We start from the raw sequence: 15,813 nt of genomic DNA, 5'->3' as shown, positions 1-15,813 counted from the left end.
TAGATACATTAAGTCCATTAACTGTTCCTGAACAGAAGCGTGCTTGGTCATTACAGTCTTTAAAACATCTTCCAACTTTTTGGACCTTCTTAGAAGGACAATCTGGACGTTTATGTCCTTTAACACCACACAAATGATAAACAGGAATAAAAGAAATCATTTTACTTTCCACTAGAGGTTTTAATTTCTTAAGGTCTGATGAACCCTTGCCCTTAGGGTTCGATCCCTTTAGGTCTTTATAGGAATTGTGAGCCTCAGCATAAAGGTCAGCAGCCTCAGCAACTTCCTCAACTTTAATCAGGTTATGTTCTCTGATGAATGTTTGTATCTGATGGGGAAGAGCTGTCAGGAACTGGTCAGCAACCATGAAGTCTCTAAGAGATTCATAACTTTGATCAATTCCTGAACTCTCTATCCAAAAGTCTAACAAACGAAAGAGTGTTACCTGTAACTGCTGAAAGTTCTGGCCAGGCTGTAAGGTGGCATACCTGAAATGTTTCCTGTAAGAATTAGTGGCTTTTTGGTATGCTTTAAGGATTGCCTTCTTCAGTAGGTTATAATTACATATAATATCCTGCGACAAAGTTGCATAGATATTCAAAGCTGTACCCGAAAATAACATTCCTAACCTGGTAGCCCAGGTGTCAGCAGGCCATTCACAGAGGGTAGCGGTATTTTCAAACCTGATAATGTATGAAGTTATGTCTTCCCCCTCTGTGAAGGGAGGTAACTTAGGTGTTGGAATATGTGCACTAGCTGCATGATGTTCAATTACTCCTTCCTCTAATTGTTGTTGTGTAAGAGTTAACTTTTTATTCTCTAATTCAAGGTGAGATTTTTCGAGCTCGCGATCCTTTTCTCTCTCTATTAACTCAAGTTCTCTTGCTTTTTCCTCACGTTCTCTATCCTTTGCTCTTTCCTCAAGTTCTCTTAATTTAAATTGTTCTTCATGTACTCTAGCTCTCTCCTCACGATCAAGTCTATCATGCTCCTTTTTGTCTTCTCTCTCTCTTTCTGTCTTTCTTGGATTTCTCTCTCAATTCTCTCTCTCTCATTTTTCTCTTCTCTTTCAAGGTTCTCTTTCTCCTTTTTCTCTTCTCTTTCAATTCTCTCTTTCTCCTTTTCTTCATCTCTTTCCCTTTCTAACTGTCTTTCTTCTCTCTCAATTCTCTCTCTTTCAAGTCTTTCCTGGATCTTAGCACTAATGAAAGATTCTAAATTTTTTCCCTGTTATTCCTAACTTACTTCCAGAGTTCATCCAAAACTGGTATTCCTCCATGCTTGCAAGAATAACTTAAACTATCAGGGGAAATGAAACGGGTATTAAAGAAAATGGAGGGTTCAATTCCTGCTCCGCTCAAACTGTAAATAAACCAGAGGGCTCGATCCCTGTTTCAATTAAACAATATGTATTAATTAAAACGAAGGGTTCTATGCCGGCTCCGAGCAAACAGTAAGTAGAATGGGGTCACTTGACCATCCAATCTTCTCACCAACAAATCAAGTGTCCTATGACAGTTCCCTTGATATAATAAAGAGCTCAATGAAACAAATTGTCACTGGAAAATCTCGGGTCCCTAGAGTCTAATCCTCCAAAGTGTTTCAAGCTCACACAAAAATAGATGGCAGAATTAACTAGTATTCCTGCCTTGACTTGACTTACAATAAATTGAGACTATAACAATCACCAAATCTTTTATATACCTGTACTGTAGTCCTACCATAGAGAATGATTACTCATGGCTTGTGGTAACCGTCTGTGGTATGCAGCGTTGAAGTTCCAATGGTAGATTCGAGATTGAGTTGAATCTTGATTCAATAGAGTTGATCCTGGCAAGGTCGCCACTTGTGAAGGCTTACTCAGCCCTGTAACAACTTCAGTCAGTATTACTAAGGCTGGCTCCTCCTCAGGAAAATTAATGTATAGAAAAAGAATAAAAACTGACAAACAAACACTTTATTATTTAGAAAATATAAAATATAAAACACTTAAATATGAAGTATTAATCCTACATTTAAGAAAATGAAAAATGAAAATTATAAATGATAACTGAATTCAATGCTAATATAAAATTTGGGTGTCTGGTGTTGGTGACACTGCTTGTTGTTGAAATCGTAGCCGTTGCTGATGATGGGGGGGGGCGTAGGTGTTGATGACAACCCATCGGCTCGTTCTTCACAGAGTCTATCCGTGAATACTCAGTCTAGATGATAGGAAAGCAGGTTTTTTCCACTGCAATGATGAGGGGTTATATCCTGCTACTTCATACAGGTGCACAGGTAATTAAATCCAAAAAGGGGAAGTCTCAGGACGTTAGTCCATCTCCATCAGTTCAACTCGTTGATTGGCAGGTGACCCTCTCTGTCATCCAAGCTGGAAAGATAGACAGGTTACCCACTGCTTAAGAAATCGCTCTCCATGATAAGTACAATACCTAAAAGATGTGGTGATTATTACAACAGTCAACTTAGAGCAAGACTGCAAGGACTAAGTTTATTATTGGTCAAAAGTGAAACTTTTAACCAATAAATCCACTAGAATACAAGGCAGGCATGTACTTACAGTAGTGCTTGGTGCTGTGAGTCTAGTGATTACTGTTTGGACCAGAGCCCCACACATCACCTTTTGGGGGGGGGGGGAGAAGGAGGGGAAGGGATAGTGGGAGCTAGACTGACCCTACCTTAACAAGTAGCCGGCAATGAAACTATTGTTACTATATACTCCCTCGCTACTCCTATCTATTGAACTTTTCCCTCACAGGTACAGTGTACCATAGGGTGCAATGGTACCATATGGTATAATGTACCATAGGGTGCAGTGGTACCATATGGTTCAATGTACCATATGGTACAATGGTACCATATTGTACAATGGTACCATATGTTACAATGGTACCAAATTTTGCAATGATACCAACTGGTGTAATGGTACCATATGGTACAATGATACAGTATGGTACATGGTACCATATGGTACTGCTGTATTCAACACAATAACTGCACTAATATTTTTATCGTTATTTTTTACAATAATTGTTTACAACAAAATATGCAAAAGTTGCATGTTAGTAATGTTCTGTTATGTATTTTTACATATGTAAAGCCACTGGACATGTTGCTTGAGGTGGATGATGAAGCACTTTGTCTTGGAAACTGCTGAGTCAGGGGCCTGGGTCCCCACTCACTCAGTCCTGGCTGGTGCCTCATGGCACTAACACCACCTACTGGCCATGTGGTACAGGGTATCATATGGTACATTGTACCATATGGTACAGGGTACCATATAGTACAGAATACCATATGGTACAGGGTACCATATGTTGCAGGGTACCATATGGTGCAGGGTACCATATGGTACATGACACCATATGATACAGATACAGGGATCCCTATGGAAATAAGTCACCCTGACTTTTTTTTGGGTTATCCTAGGATTTTATACATATGCTGCTATGTATGATAATCTATAACTGTATCTGTGTACACCTGAATAAACTTATTTGAATAAATGTACTTGAATAAATTTATTCAGGTGTACACAAATAGTTACATAGATTATCATACATAGCAGCATATGTTTGCAGACCTAGGATAACCAAAAAAAGTCAGATGTATTCCCATTAGGGTTCCTGTACCCTGTACCATATGGTACAATGTACCATATGGTATAATGTACCATATGGTACAATGTACCATATTGCACATTGTACCATATGATTCCATTGTACCATATACCATTGTGTGATATGGCACCATTGTACCATATGGTACTATTGTACCATATGGTACAATGTACTATATGGTTCAGAACCATAGAATTTCTCTTCAGTTCCACTTCCATCAGTCTTAGAACTATAAGTTGGGAAGAGGAGAGTCAGAATTCACCCGGGGAGTGAGAGCTTCCTTGCCACCAGGCATGGTAGACAAAGCCACTTTGGCGGTGTTCCCACAATGCCATGCTGGCGTCCAGATTTTTTCTATAGTGTGCACACTGACCTCCCAGACCCATTCTCTTAGATGTAGGCCTACCAGCCTTCTCGAGCTAAATTTGAGGCCGCTAGAATTTTGGCATAGTTCTACGGTTTGGACCCACTACTCAAAGCCGTTGAACTGTGGCACGGACCTTGAAAGGGTTAATATGGCGTCTTCAAGACTAATAAGATGCTCTTAGTGATCTTAATGTGTACTTGCATTCCAGCGCAGTGTGTAAGTTTACTTAGGTACAGGTACACATAATTATCAGAGTACATATAAAACAATGGAGAGACGCAATGCTCATGGAGAATGTAAGCAAACTGAGTGGCACGCACCATATTAGAAGGATGGGGAGCCATGTAGAGAGTTTTGGTCATAATTTGAATTCACTGTACTAGCTTCAGAATGCCATGAGGTGAAATATCGTAAAGCGGAGCCCTACTGTACTTCCTTCAGTTAAGTTTATATGTCTCCTTCAGTCAGGTTCATATACAGGTTCGCCATCACAAGTCGAGCATCATTAGGACCTGTAGTGTGCCGGATTACTGAGTTTGGCAGATTACAGAGTGGTTAGGTTAGAATACACTTAATATAATTAAACATCTTGAGTTACACAAGAAAGTTAATTGAACATTGGTAAAAATTGAACATTTCCGCTACTCTGAGCTCAATTTCGAGGTACTTTTCAACGTGAAACCAATCAAAATCATATCTATTTTTGTAATATATCTTCCATTCTATCAAATGAGACCAAAAAAAATGAGAATACAGTGGACCCCCGGTTTACGATCAGCTCCCAATGCAACCAATTATGTACGTGTATTTATGTAAGTGCGTTTGTACGTGTATGTTTGGGGGTCTGAAATGGACTAATCTAATTCACAATATTCCTTAAGGGAACAGATTCGGTCAGTACTGGCACCTGAACATACTTCTGGAATGAAATAATATCGTAAACCGGGGGTCCACTGTACAGCCATAAAAACCATACGAAAATATACCACAAAGAGGCAGCTAATGGCTGAGAAATGAACTCCCTTATTTATCATGCACATTTTCATTTTTGGTGTACATTAAGAAGCATCTTTCCATCATAAATTGCCCAAGTTTCAATAAGATAGCCCAACAAACAACTGAGAGAAAAAAATATTTACCAAAAATCATTTTTGGCAAGCCCAAGCCAGGTACTGGAAATAAGGCACTTTGACTTTTTTTTGGGTTATCTTAGGTTTTCTGTACATGTGCTGCTATGTATGATAATGTAACTATCTGTGTATACCTGAATAAATTTACTTATTTACTTCTATTCTGTCAACTGAGTACAAGAAACTGCCCATTCACCTATTTCAACTACCCAATAAAGTGGTCAGAAATTGGCAATTTGGCCAATTTCACACAAATTTCAAAATAGGGTCCAGAATAAACAGTGTAGACATTCATGGCATTAAAATAACATTTTCTCTGTGTATTAGTCATAGCTCCAAGCCCCTCTTACATTACTCTTGCTTACCATTTGGAATTTTTATTCACACAAAAAATAGAAGATTTACTGTTATGCAGACTACTGCATTATTGCAATAATTTTATAAATAATTCAACCCATTCATAACTGCTCATTTTATTGGTCAGCCGGACAGGTATTGGACAGTGGCGTCATTTGTTTACTCTTGAACATCGCTAGGTAATAGAACATTTCTGGTACTTTGAGCTCAATTTCAAGGTACTTTTCATCATGAAAAAATGAGAATACAACCATAAAAACCATACGAAAATATGCCACTATGGGGCCACTAATGGCTGAGAAGTGAACTCCATTATTTATGGTCTGATTTCTTTCATTTTTGATGTATGTTAAGAAGCATCTTTCCATCATACATTGCCCAATAATAATAATAATTATAATAATAATAATAATAATAATACAGTGGACCCCCGGTTAACGATTTTAATCCGTGCAAGAGGGGTAATTGTTATGCGAAATAATCGTTATGTGAATGAATTTTCCCCATAAGAAATAATGGAAATAAAATTAATCCGTGCAAGACACCCAAAAGTATGAAAAAAAATTTTTTTTACCACATGAAATATTAATTTTAATACACACAAACTGAAAAAGGCATGCACACTTACATGACACTTACTTTTATTGAAGATCTGGTGATGATTGATGGGATGGGAGGAGGGGAGAGCATTATCTTCTTACTGTTTAGAAGGGGAATCCCCTTCCATTAGGACTTGGGGTAGCAAGTCCTTTTCTGGGGTTACTTCCCTTCTTCTTTTAATGCCACTAGGGCCAGCTTCAGAGTCACTGGACTTCTTTCGCACAAGATATCTGTCCATAGTGGCCTGTACCTCTCGTTCCTTTATCACTTCCCTAAAGTGTTTCACAACATTGTCAGTGTACAGGTTGCCAACACGGCTTGCAATAGCTGTGTGAGGGTGATTTTCATCCATGAAGGTTTGCACTTCAAGCCACTTTGCACAGATTTCCTTTATCTTTGTAGTAGGCAACTTCTTCAATTTCTCTCTCCCCTCCTCTGAACCAGTTTCCCCAGGTCTGGCCTCTTGCTCTTGAAGTTGATCTATCAGCTCATCAGTGGTTAGTTCTTCATTGTCCTCCTCCACCAACTCTTCCACATCCTCCCCACTAACCTCCAACCCCAAGGACTTTCCCAATGCCACAATGGATTCCTCAACTGGCATAATCCTCTCAGGGTTAGCCTCAAACCCTTCAAAATCCCTTTTGTCTACACATTCTGGCCACAGTTTCTTCCAAGCAGAGTTCAAGGTCCTCTTAGTCACTTCCTCCCAAGCCTTACCTATAAGGTTTACACAATTGAGGATATTAAAGTGATCTCTCCAAAACTCTCTTAGAGTCAGTTGAGTTTCTGAGGTCATTACAAAGCACCTTTCAAACAGAGCTTTTGTGTACAGTTTCTTGAAGTTGGAAATAACCTGCTGGTCCATGGGCTGCAGGAGAGGAGTGGTATTAGGAGGCAAAAACTTCACCTTAATGAAGCTCATGTCCCCATAAAGTCGCTCTGTCACGTCTGTAGGATGACCAGGGGCATTGTCTAACACCAGGAGGCACTTAAGTTCTAATTTCTTTTCAGTTAGGTAATCTTTCACATTGGGGGCAAATGCATGGTGTAACCAGTTATAGAAAAATTCCCTAGTGACCCATGCCTTACTGTTTGCCCTCCACAGCACACACAAATTATCCTTGAGGACATTCTTTTGCCTGAACACTCTGGGAGTTTCAGAGTGATACACTAATAAAGGCTTCACTTTGCAATCACCAGTAGCATTGGCACACATGAGAAGAGTAAGCCTGTCTTTCATAGGCTTATGTCCTGGGAGTGCCTTTTCCTCCTGAGTAATGTAGGTCCTGCTTGGCATTTTCTTCCAGAACAGGCCTGTTTCATCACAATTAAACACTTGTTCAGGTTTCAGTCCTTCAGTTTCTATGTACTCCTTGAATTCCTGCACATATTTTTCAGCCGCTTTGTGGTCCGAACTGGCAGCCTCACCATGCCTTATCACACTATGGATGCCACTACGCTTCTTAAATCTCTCAAACCAACCTTTGCTGGCCTTAAATTCACTCACATCATCACTAGTTGCAGGCATTTTTTTAATTAAATCCTCATGCAACTTCCTAGCCTTTTCACATATGATCGCTTGAGAGACGCTATCTCCTGCTAGCTGTTTTTCATTTATCCACACCAATAAGAGTCTCTCAACATCTTCCATCACTTGCGATCTTTGTTTCGAAAACACAGTTAAACCTTTGGCAAGAACAGCTTCCTTGATTGTCTTTTTGGTGCCCACAATAGTAGCGATGGTTGATTGGGGTTTCTTGTACAACTTGACTAGGTCGGCGATACGCACTCCACTTTCATACTTATCAATGATCTCTTTCTTCATTTCAATGGGAATTCTTACCCTTATTGGTGTACAGTTGGCACTAGAAGCTTTCTTGGGGCCCATGGTCACTTATTTTCCAGAAACAGCACCGAAAACACTGTAATAATACGAAATATTCCGAGTGTATGCTTGGATGTTACCGCGGAGGCTGGCTGGTAAACAATGGCACGGGCGGCACATGTGAGGCTGGCTGAGGGCGCACATTGGACGCGTCTCGGACGAAAATCGGTGAGCGGGTTTTTAATCGGTATGCGCGGCAAAAATTTTGCGATTAAAGTAAGCGGTATGCGAAATAATCGCTATGTGATGCCATCGTTATGCGGGGGTCCACTGTACAGTGGACCCCCGGTTAACGATATTTTTTCACTCCAGAAGTATGTTCAGGTGCCAGTACTGACCGAATTTGTTCCCATAAGAAATATTGTGAAGTAGATTAGTCCATTTCAGACCCCCAAACATACACGTACAAACGCACTTACATAAATACACTTACATAATTGGTCGCATTCGGAGGTAATCGTTATGCGGGGGTCCACTGTAATAATAATAATATACCATCTTTTAGGAGTGAAGAAGAGCAGAATGTAAGTGTGGTGGAGGTACGTGAGGCATTACGTAGAATGAATGGGGGTAAAGCAGCTGGAACTGATGGGATCATGACAGAAATGTTAAAAGCAGGGGGGGATATAGTGTTGGAGTGGTTGGTACTTTTGTTTAATAAATGTATGAAAGAGGGGAAGGTACCTAAGGATTGGCGGAGAGCATGTATAGTCCCTTTATATAAAGGGAAAGGGGACAAAAGAGATTGTAAAAATTATAGAGGAATAAGTTTACTGAGTATACCAGGAAAAGTATACGGTAGGGTTATAATTGAAAGAATTAGAGGTAAGACAGAATGTAGGATTGCGGATGAGCAGGGAGGCTTCAGAGTGGGTAGGGGATGTGTAGATCAAGTGTTTACATTGAAGCATATATGTGAACAGTATTTAGATAAAGGTAGGGAAGTTTTTATTGCATTTATGGATTTAGAAAAGGCATATGATAGAGTGGATAGAGGAGCAATGTGGCAGATGTTGCAAGTATATGGAATAGGTGGTAAGTTACTAAATGCTGTAAAGAGCTTTAATGAGGATAGTGAGGCTCAGGTTAGGGTATGTAGAAGAGAGGGAGAATACTTCCCGGTAAAAGTAGGTCTTAGACAGGGATGTGTAATGTCACCATGGTTGTTTAATATATTTATAGATGGGGTTGTAAAAGAAGTAAATGCTAGGGTGTTTGGGAGAGGGGTGGGATTAAATTATGGGGAATCAAATTCAAAATGGGAAGTGACACAGTTACTTTTTGCTGATGATACTGTGCTTATGGGAGATTCTAAAGAAAAATTGCAAAGGTTAGTGGATGAGTTTGAGAATGTGTGTAAAGGTAGAAAGTTGAAAGTGAACATAGAAAAGAGTAATGTGATGAGGGTATCAAATGATTTAGATAAAGAAAAATTGGATATCAAATTGGGGAGGAGGAGTATGGAAGAAGTGAATGTTTTCAGATACTTGGGAGTTGACGTGTCAGCGGATGGGTTTATGAAGGATGAGGTTAATCATAGAATTGATGAGGGAAAAAAGGTGAGTGGTGCATTGAGGTATATGTGGAGTCAAAAAACGTTATCTATGGAGGCAAAGAAGGGAATGTATGAAAGTATAGTAGTACCAACACTCTTATATAGATGTGAAGCTTGGGTGGTAAATGCAGCAGCGAGGAGACGGTTGGAGGCAGTGGAGATGTCCTGTCTAAGGGCAATGTGTGGTGTAAATATTATGCAGAAAATTCGGAGTGTGGAAATTAGGAGAAGGTGTGGAGTTAATAAAAGCATTAGTCAGAGGGCAGAAGAGGGGTTGTTGAGGTGGTTTGGTCATTTAGAGAGAATGGATCAAAGTAGAATGACATGGAAAGCATATAAATCTATAGGGGAAGGAAGGAGGGGTAGGGGTCGTCCTCGAAAGGGTTGGAAAGAGGGGGTAAAGGAGGTTTTGTGGGCAAGGGGCTTGGACTTCCAGCATGCATGCATGAGCGTGTTAGATAGGAGTTAATGGAGACGAATGATACTTGGGACCTGACGATCTGTTGGAGTGTGAGCAGGGTAATATTTAGTGAAGGGATTCAGGGAAACCGGTTATTTTCATATAGTCGGACTTGAGTCCTGGAAATGGGAAGTACAATGCCTGCACTTTAAAGGAGGGGTTTGGGATATTGGCAGTTTGGAGGGATATGTTGTGTATCTTTATACGTATATGCTTCTAAACTGTTGTTTTCTGAGCACCTCTGCAAAAGCAGTGATAATGTGTGAGTGTGGTGAAAGTGTTGAATGATGATGAAAGTATTTTCTTTTTGGGGATTTTCTTTCTTTTTTGGGTCACCCTGCCTTGGTGGGAGATGGCCGACTTGTTGAAAAAAAAAATATTATTATTATTATTATTATTTTCTGCAAGTACATGTATGCATGGTATACAGGCCTTGCTGACATCAGTGATATACTTTACACCTTTTATCCATTGTTGACAGGAATATAATTGAATCATTGTTTTCACAAAAAGCATTTTTGAATATATGAATATATCTTTTGTCTTATATAAATTAGATTCACTTGTAATTAATAATCTACTGTACAACTATGATATAATTAATATTCTACTGTACAACTGTGACATAATTCTTAGTGTTAAGTAGTCTGTAAGCCAATAACGTAAAGTCAGCCCATAATGCCTAGGCATAATAGAGGCTCTCTTTGCATTGCAACCCATTATTGTAAATACAAAATCTCAATGTACTATTTGCAAAGACATAAATAAATAAATAAATAAATAAATAGAAAGCCCATTGTTATGCAAAGCATTTCAAGCATATTAGATCAGTGTCCCAGGATAAGACCCACACCAGTCCACTAACACCCAGGTACCCATTTACTGATGGGTGAACAAAGACAACAGGTGTAAAGAAACACCCCTAATGTTTCTACCCTGGCTGGGAATCAAATATTTACCAAAAATCATATATGGCTAGCCCAAGCCAGGTACTAGAAATAAGCCACTTTGTCTGACTTTTTTGGGTTATCCTAAGGTTCTCTACACATGCTGCTATGTGTGATAATCTGTGTAGAGAAAATAGCTTTTTTGTTTCACTTTTATGGTGCAGTACGAGTGTATATCACAGTTAGCCCTGTGCTATATTCTGTTTTCTCTAATATAAGCCACTATAATATAATATAATATAAGCTAAATCTGCTTTACACAGCATTGGAGAATAAGGAATATCCGCTAGGAATTTTTATTGACCTAAGAAAAGCGTTTGACACAATAGACCACGGCATCCTACTCCAAAAACTTGACCATTATGGTATAAGAGGCCATGTGCTTGCATATTTCAAATCCTACCTTACTAATAGGTATCAGTATGTCACCATTAAAGACACAGCCTCATCAACACGACCACTTGATACTGGAGTTCCGCAGGGAAGTGTCCTTGGTCCCCTGCTCTTCCTCATTTGCATTAATGATCTTCCAAACGTATCCCAACACCTGAAACCCATTCTCTTTGCTGACGACACGACTTACGTCATCTCCCACCCTAATCTTGCCATCCTCAATACCATTGTCAACGAGGAGCTGCTCAAAATTCTGACTTGGATGACAGCCAATAAACTTACACTTAACACTGACAAAACCTACTACATTATGTTTGGTAGCAGAGCAGGTGTTGCGCAACTTAACATTAAGAGCAACAACACTCTAATTGCCAGACATAATGAGGGCAAATTCCTAGGTCTGTACCTTGACAACAACCTAAATTTCAGCACCCATATCCAACACATAACAAAAAACGTATCCAAAACGGTGGGGATCCTCTCCAAGATACGATATTACGTGCCGCAAACTGCCCTTCTCACACTATACCATTCGCTCATTTATCCATACCTCACCTATGCTATTTGTGCTTGGGGATCAACTGCAGCAACATATCTAAAGCCAGTAATAACCCAACAAAAAGCCACAGTAAGAATAATCACTAAATCCCGTCCCTGGCAACACCCCCCCCCCAATCTTCATAGATCTAAACTTACTCCCTGTTCAGAACATCCACACTTACTACTGTGCAATCTACATCTACAGGACCTTAAATTCCAATATTAACCTTGACCTAAAACGCTTTCTTGATAGTTGTGACAGGACCCACAGGCATAACACCAGACACAAACATCTCTATGACATTCCTCGTGTCCGACTAAACCTTGCCCGAAATGCCTAGCCATGCTAGGCGTTCTAGTGGTACACTCTGTAATCATTATTTAACTACATGTAAACCACACAACAACCAAATTCTGTAAATTCAACATTGTAAACTTTATAGAGAATAAACTTTGAATTGAATTTACAAAAATTCAATGTGTGTCAAAGGGCCTAAACTCTGGAACACCCTTCCTGAAAACTCTAGAACTGCAGACACATTCATCACTTTGAAAACTACTGTTAGAAAACATCTTATCTCCCTGATACACCCCGTTAACTACCTACATGTAAACCACCTGGTGGTTCACACTTACACTCACTCACCCATTGACTATAAACCCAGAAATACAAATCTTAATCTTAAAATAATGAATCCTAACTAGTCATAAGCTTGCCTATGATACTCCAATATAGACACTATGTATTTTGCCAAAACAAAAGTATTCACACTGCTAAACTCACAAACTATAATGTAGTCACTTAGCCTTAATACCATAATCTGTAATAATTTAAACTTTATAATTAATCTAAGTCTGCCCGAAATGCCTAGCCATGGTAGGTGTCCTAGTGGCCTCCTCTGTAATTAGTATTTTAAAGCATGTAAACCACACAATATCCAAAATCTGTAAACCCCACATTGTAATCCTTATAGAGAATAAACTTGATTGATTGATTGAAGACAGGGATAGGAGAATGGTACTTGTATCCCATGTCCTTTTCATGTCTCTGTCAAACTGCTCAGTATTATGCCAAGTATTATTCATTCTGGACTATTAAACATGTTTTTATGTTATTTATATTGTTTATTATGTCATAATAGAGCAGTTGTGATAGGCAAATAAGCTGTAATGTTGATATTAGCATAATAATAAAGGATATTTCCCTGCATCACCAGACTGAGCTCATGGCTTCAAAGCCACCTTATCTTTAATGGATAATGTACTGTATAGGTGCTTTACACAACGTGAAGCATTTCTTTTATTTGTTGGAACCATGGCTAGGGCTAAAAGTAAGCAGGTTATAACAATAAATGGAGAAAAAGAAATTGGAATGACTTATGCAACAAGTAGTGCCACCAAACAGTACCAACAGGTTGGTTTGGCGACCCAGGAAATTTGAAATTAAGCTAGCCGACATTAGTGCCGAATAACTGATGGAACTGGTTGTCTGATTGCTGGATTTGTGATGGCAGACCTGTACCTCCTTCAGTCAGATTCATATACCACCTTCAGTCAGGTTCATATACCTCCTTTAGTTAGGTTCATATACCTCCTTCAGTTAGGTTCATATACCTCCTTCAGTTAGGTTCATATACCTCCTTCATTTATACAATACAATGCAATTTTTATTTCTTTGCAAGTTTACATTGAGATTCTATAGTTACAATAATGAGTTGCAGCACAAAGAGAGTCACTATCATGCCATGGCATTATGGGCAGACAAAATTAATGGCTCACAAACTACTTAATACTAGAGAAATTGACCATAGTTTAAGTTGAACATCTGTTTTTATTTAAAGCAGACAGTAAGTTAACTCAAGTTACAATCTGGGGATATTACACTGGGACAATTTGAAGGTATTTTGTAGGTTGTGTATATCAATAGTAAATATTTAAGTTATATTATTGGAATATAATATTGAGCGTTGGTGAAAGTAGTTTACAGTATGAGAATGCTATAATATGGTGTAAGGCAGTATAGTTTTGTGCAGGTATTTATACAATAGTATAATAAGTATTAAGTTATGTATGAACTTTGGGTATTTAAATTTTGAAGTGTTAAGATTTAGGTAATTGGGAGATCTTAATTTAAGTATTGAGTATTTAATATTTAGTTTAGGGTGGTTTTTGAGAAGAGACTTAAATTGATGTTTTAAGTTATATTTAAGTTATATTATTGGAATATAATTCTTTCTTTCTTTCAACACACCGGCTGTATCCCACCAAGGCAGGGTGGCCCAAAAAGAAAAACGAAAGTTTCTCTTTTAAATTTAGTAATTTATACAGGAGAATAAGATTAAGGTTTCGTTCGGATTTTTAACCCCGGAGGGTTAGCCACCCAGGATAACCCAAGAAAGTCAGTGCGTCATCGAGGACTGTCTAACTTATTTCCATTGGGGTCCTTAATCTTTTCCCCCAGGATGCGACTCACACCAGTCGACTAACATCCAGGTTACCTATTTGCTGCTAGGTGAACAGGACAACAGGTGTAAGGAAACGTGTCGAAATGTTTCCACCCGCCGGGAATCGAACCCGGGCCCTCCGTGTGTGAAGCAGGAGCTTTAGCCACCAGGCCACCGGGGTTACTACCCCCTTGCTCCCGGCATTTTAGTCGCCTCTTACAACACGCATGGCTTATGGAGGAAGAATTCTGTTCCACTTCCCCATGGAGATAAGAGGAAATAAACAAGAACAAGAACTAGAAAGAAAATAGAAGAATACCCAGAGGGGTGTGTATATATATGCTTGTACATGTATGTGTAGTGTGACCTAAGTGTAAGTAGAAGTAGCAAGACATACCTGAAATCTTGCATGTTTATAAGACAGACAAAAGACACCAGCAATCCTACCATCATGTAAAACAATTACAGGTTTTCGTTGTACACTCACTTGGCAGGATGGTAGTACCTCCCTGGGTGGTTGCTGTTTACCAACCTACTACCTAGGAATATAATATTGAGCATTTTTGAAAGTAGTTTACAATATGAGAATGCTACAATATAGTGTAAGGTTTATATGGTGTTAGGTTTATATACCTCTTTCACTTAGGTTCATGTACCTCCTTCAGTTAGGGTTATGTACCTCCTTCACTTGGGTTTATATACCTCCTTCAGTTAGGTTTATATACCTCCTTCAGTTAGGTTTATATACCTCCTTCAGTTAAGTTTATATACCTCCTTCGGTTAGGTTTATATACCCTATTGAATTAGGTTCATATGACAAATTTGATTATTACTTCAACATTAACTAGGAATTCTTTCATAAATTTTCATGCTTTTATTGGAGTTATTTAGCTTTTATGCACATTGCTTCCACTGGTTTTATGCACATTGCTTCCACTGGTTTTATGCACATTGCTTCCACTGGTTTTATGCACATTGCTCCCACTGGTTTTGCTCAGTGTAGAGCTTCATCAAGTCCAACATTTTGATTAGAGTTAATATCTTGTTTATAGATTGTAATATAGGAAGATGTTTTCACAATATTTTGTCTTCTAGGAGATGTGTTGGAGTTGTAGGTAATGCTGGACCTCTTACCTACCAGGATGCTCTCAAAGGTTCACACTTCACACAGATTTGTCAGCAGCGTCAGTTACCACTCATATTCTTACAGGTGTGTTTTATTGCTCTCGTGTGTTAATGAAAGATTATTTTTTTCTTTTAACCCTTTCAGGGTCCGTCCCGTAGATCTACGGCTTTACGTTCAGGGTCCAAACCGTAGATCTACGCCATGAGCTCAGCTCACTCTTATAAACTGTGAGTGGTACATTTGGGCCTAGATATGAGAGAATACATCTATGTGGTATGTGTGCACCACATAAAACAGATCCTGCAGCACACTGTGTATAATGAGAGAAAAAAAATGAAATCATGATTTTTCGATTAAAACAGCAACTTTGCAGTGTTTTTTCGTAT

The 15,813-nt window shown here is 38.9% G+C and overlaps 1 protein-coding gene across 1 annotated transcript in view; it reads left to right on the top strand.

Moving 5' to 3' along the window:
* LOC128687534 (uncharacterized) overlaps positions 1–15,813 on the top strand; it is a 99,802-nt gene that overhangs the window by 59,856 nt on the left and 24,133 nt on the right. Inside the window, exon 4 of the mRNA XM_070080601.1 lies at positions 15,397–15,511. Within this exon, the coding sequence (XP_069936702.1) occupies positions 15,397–15,511 (115 nt within the window). The remainder of the gene's footprint in view (positions 1–15,396; positions 15,512–15,813) is intronic.

The sequence above is a fragment of the Cherax quadricarinatus genome, unplaced genomic scaffold, assembly GCF_038502225.1.
Source record: "Cherax quadricarinatus isolate ZL_2023a unplaced genomic scaffold, ASM3850222v1 Contig663, whole genome shotgun sequence".
Classification (NCBI taxonomy): domain Eukaryota; kingdom Metazoa; phylum Arthropoda; class Malacostraca; order Decapoda; family Parastacidae; genus Cherax; species Cherax quadricarinatus.
Note: the sequence above shows the minus strand (reverse complement) of the source record. Positions and strands in the feature narration are given on the sequence as shown.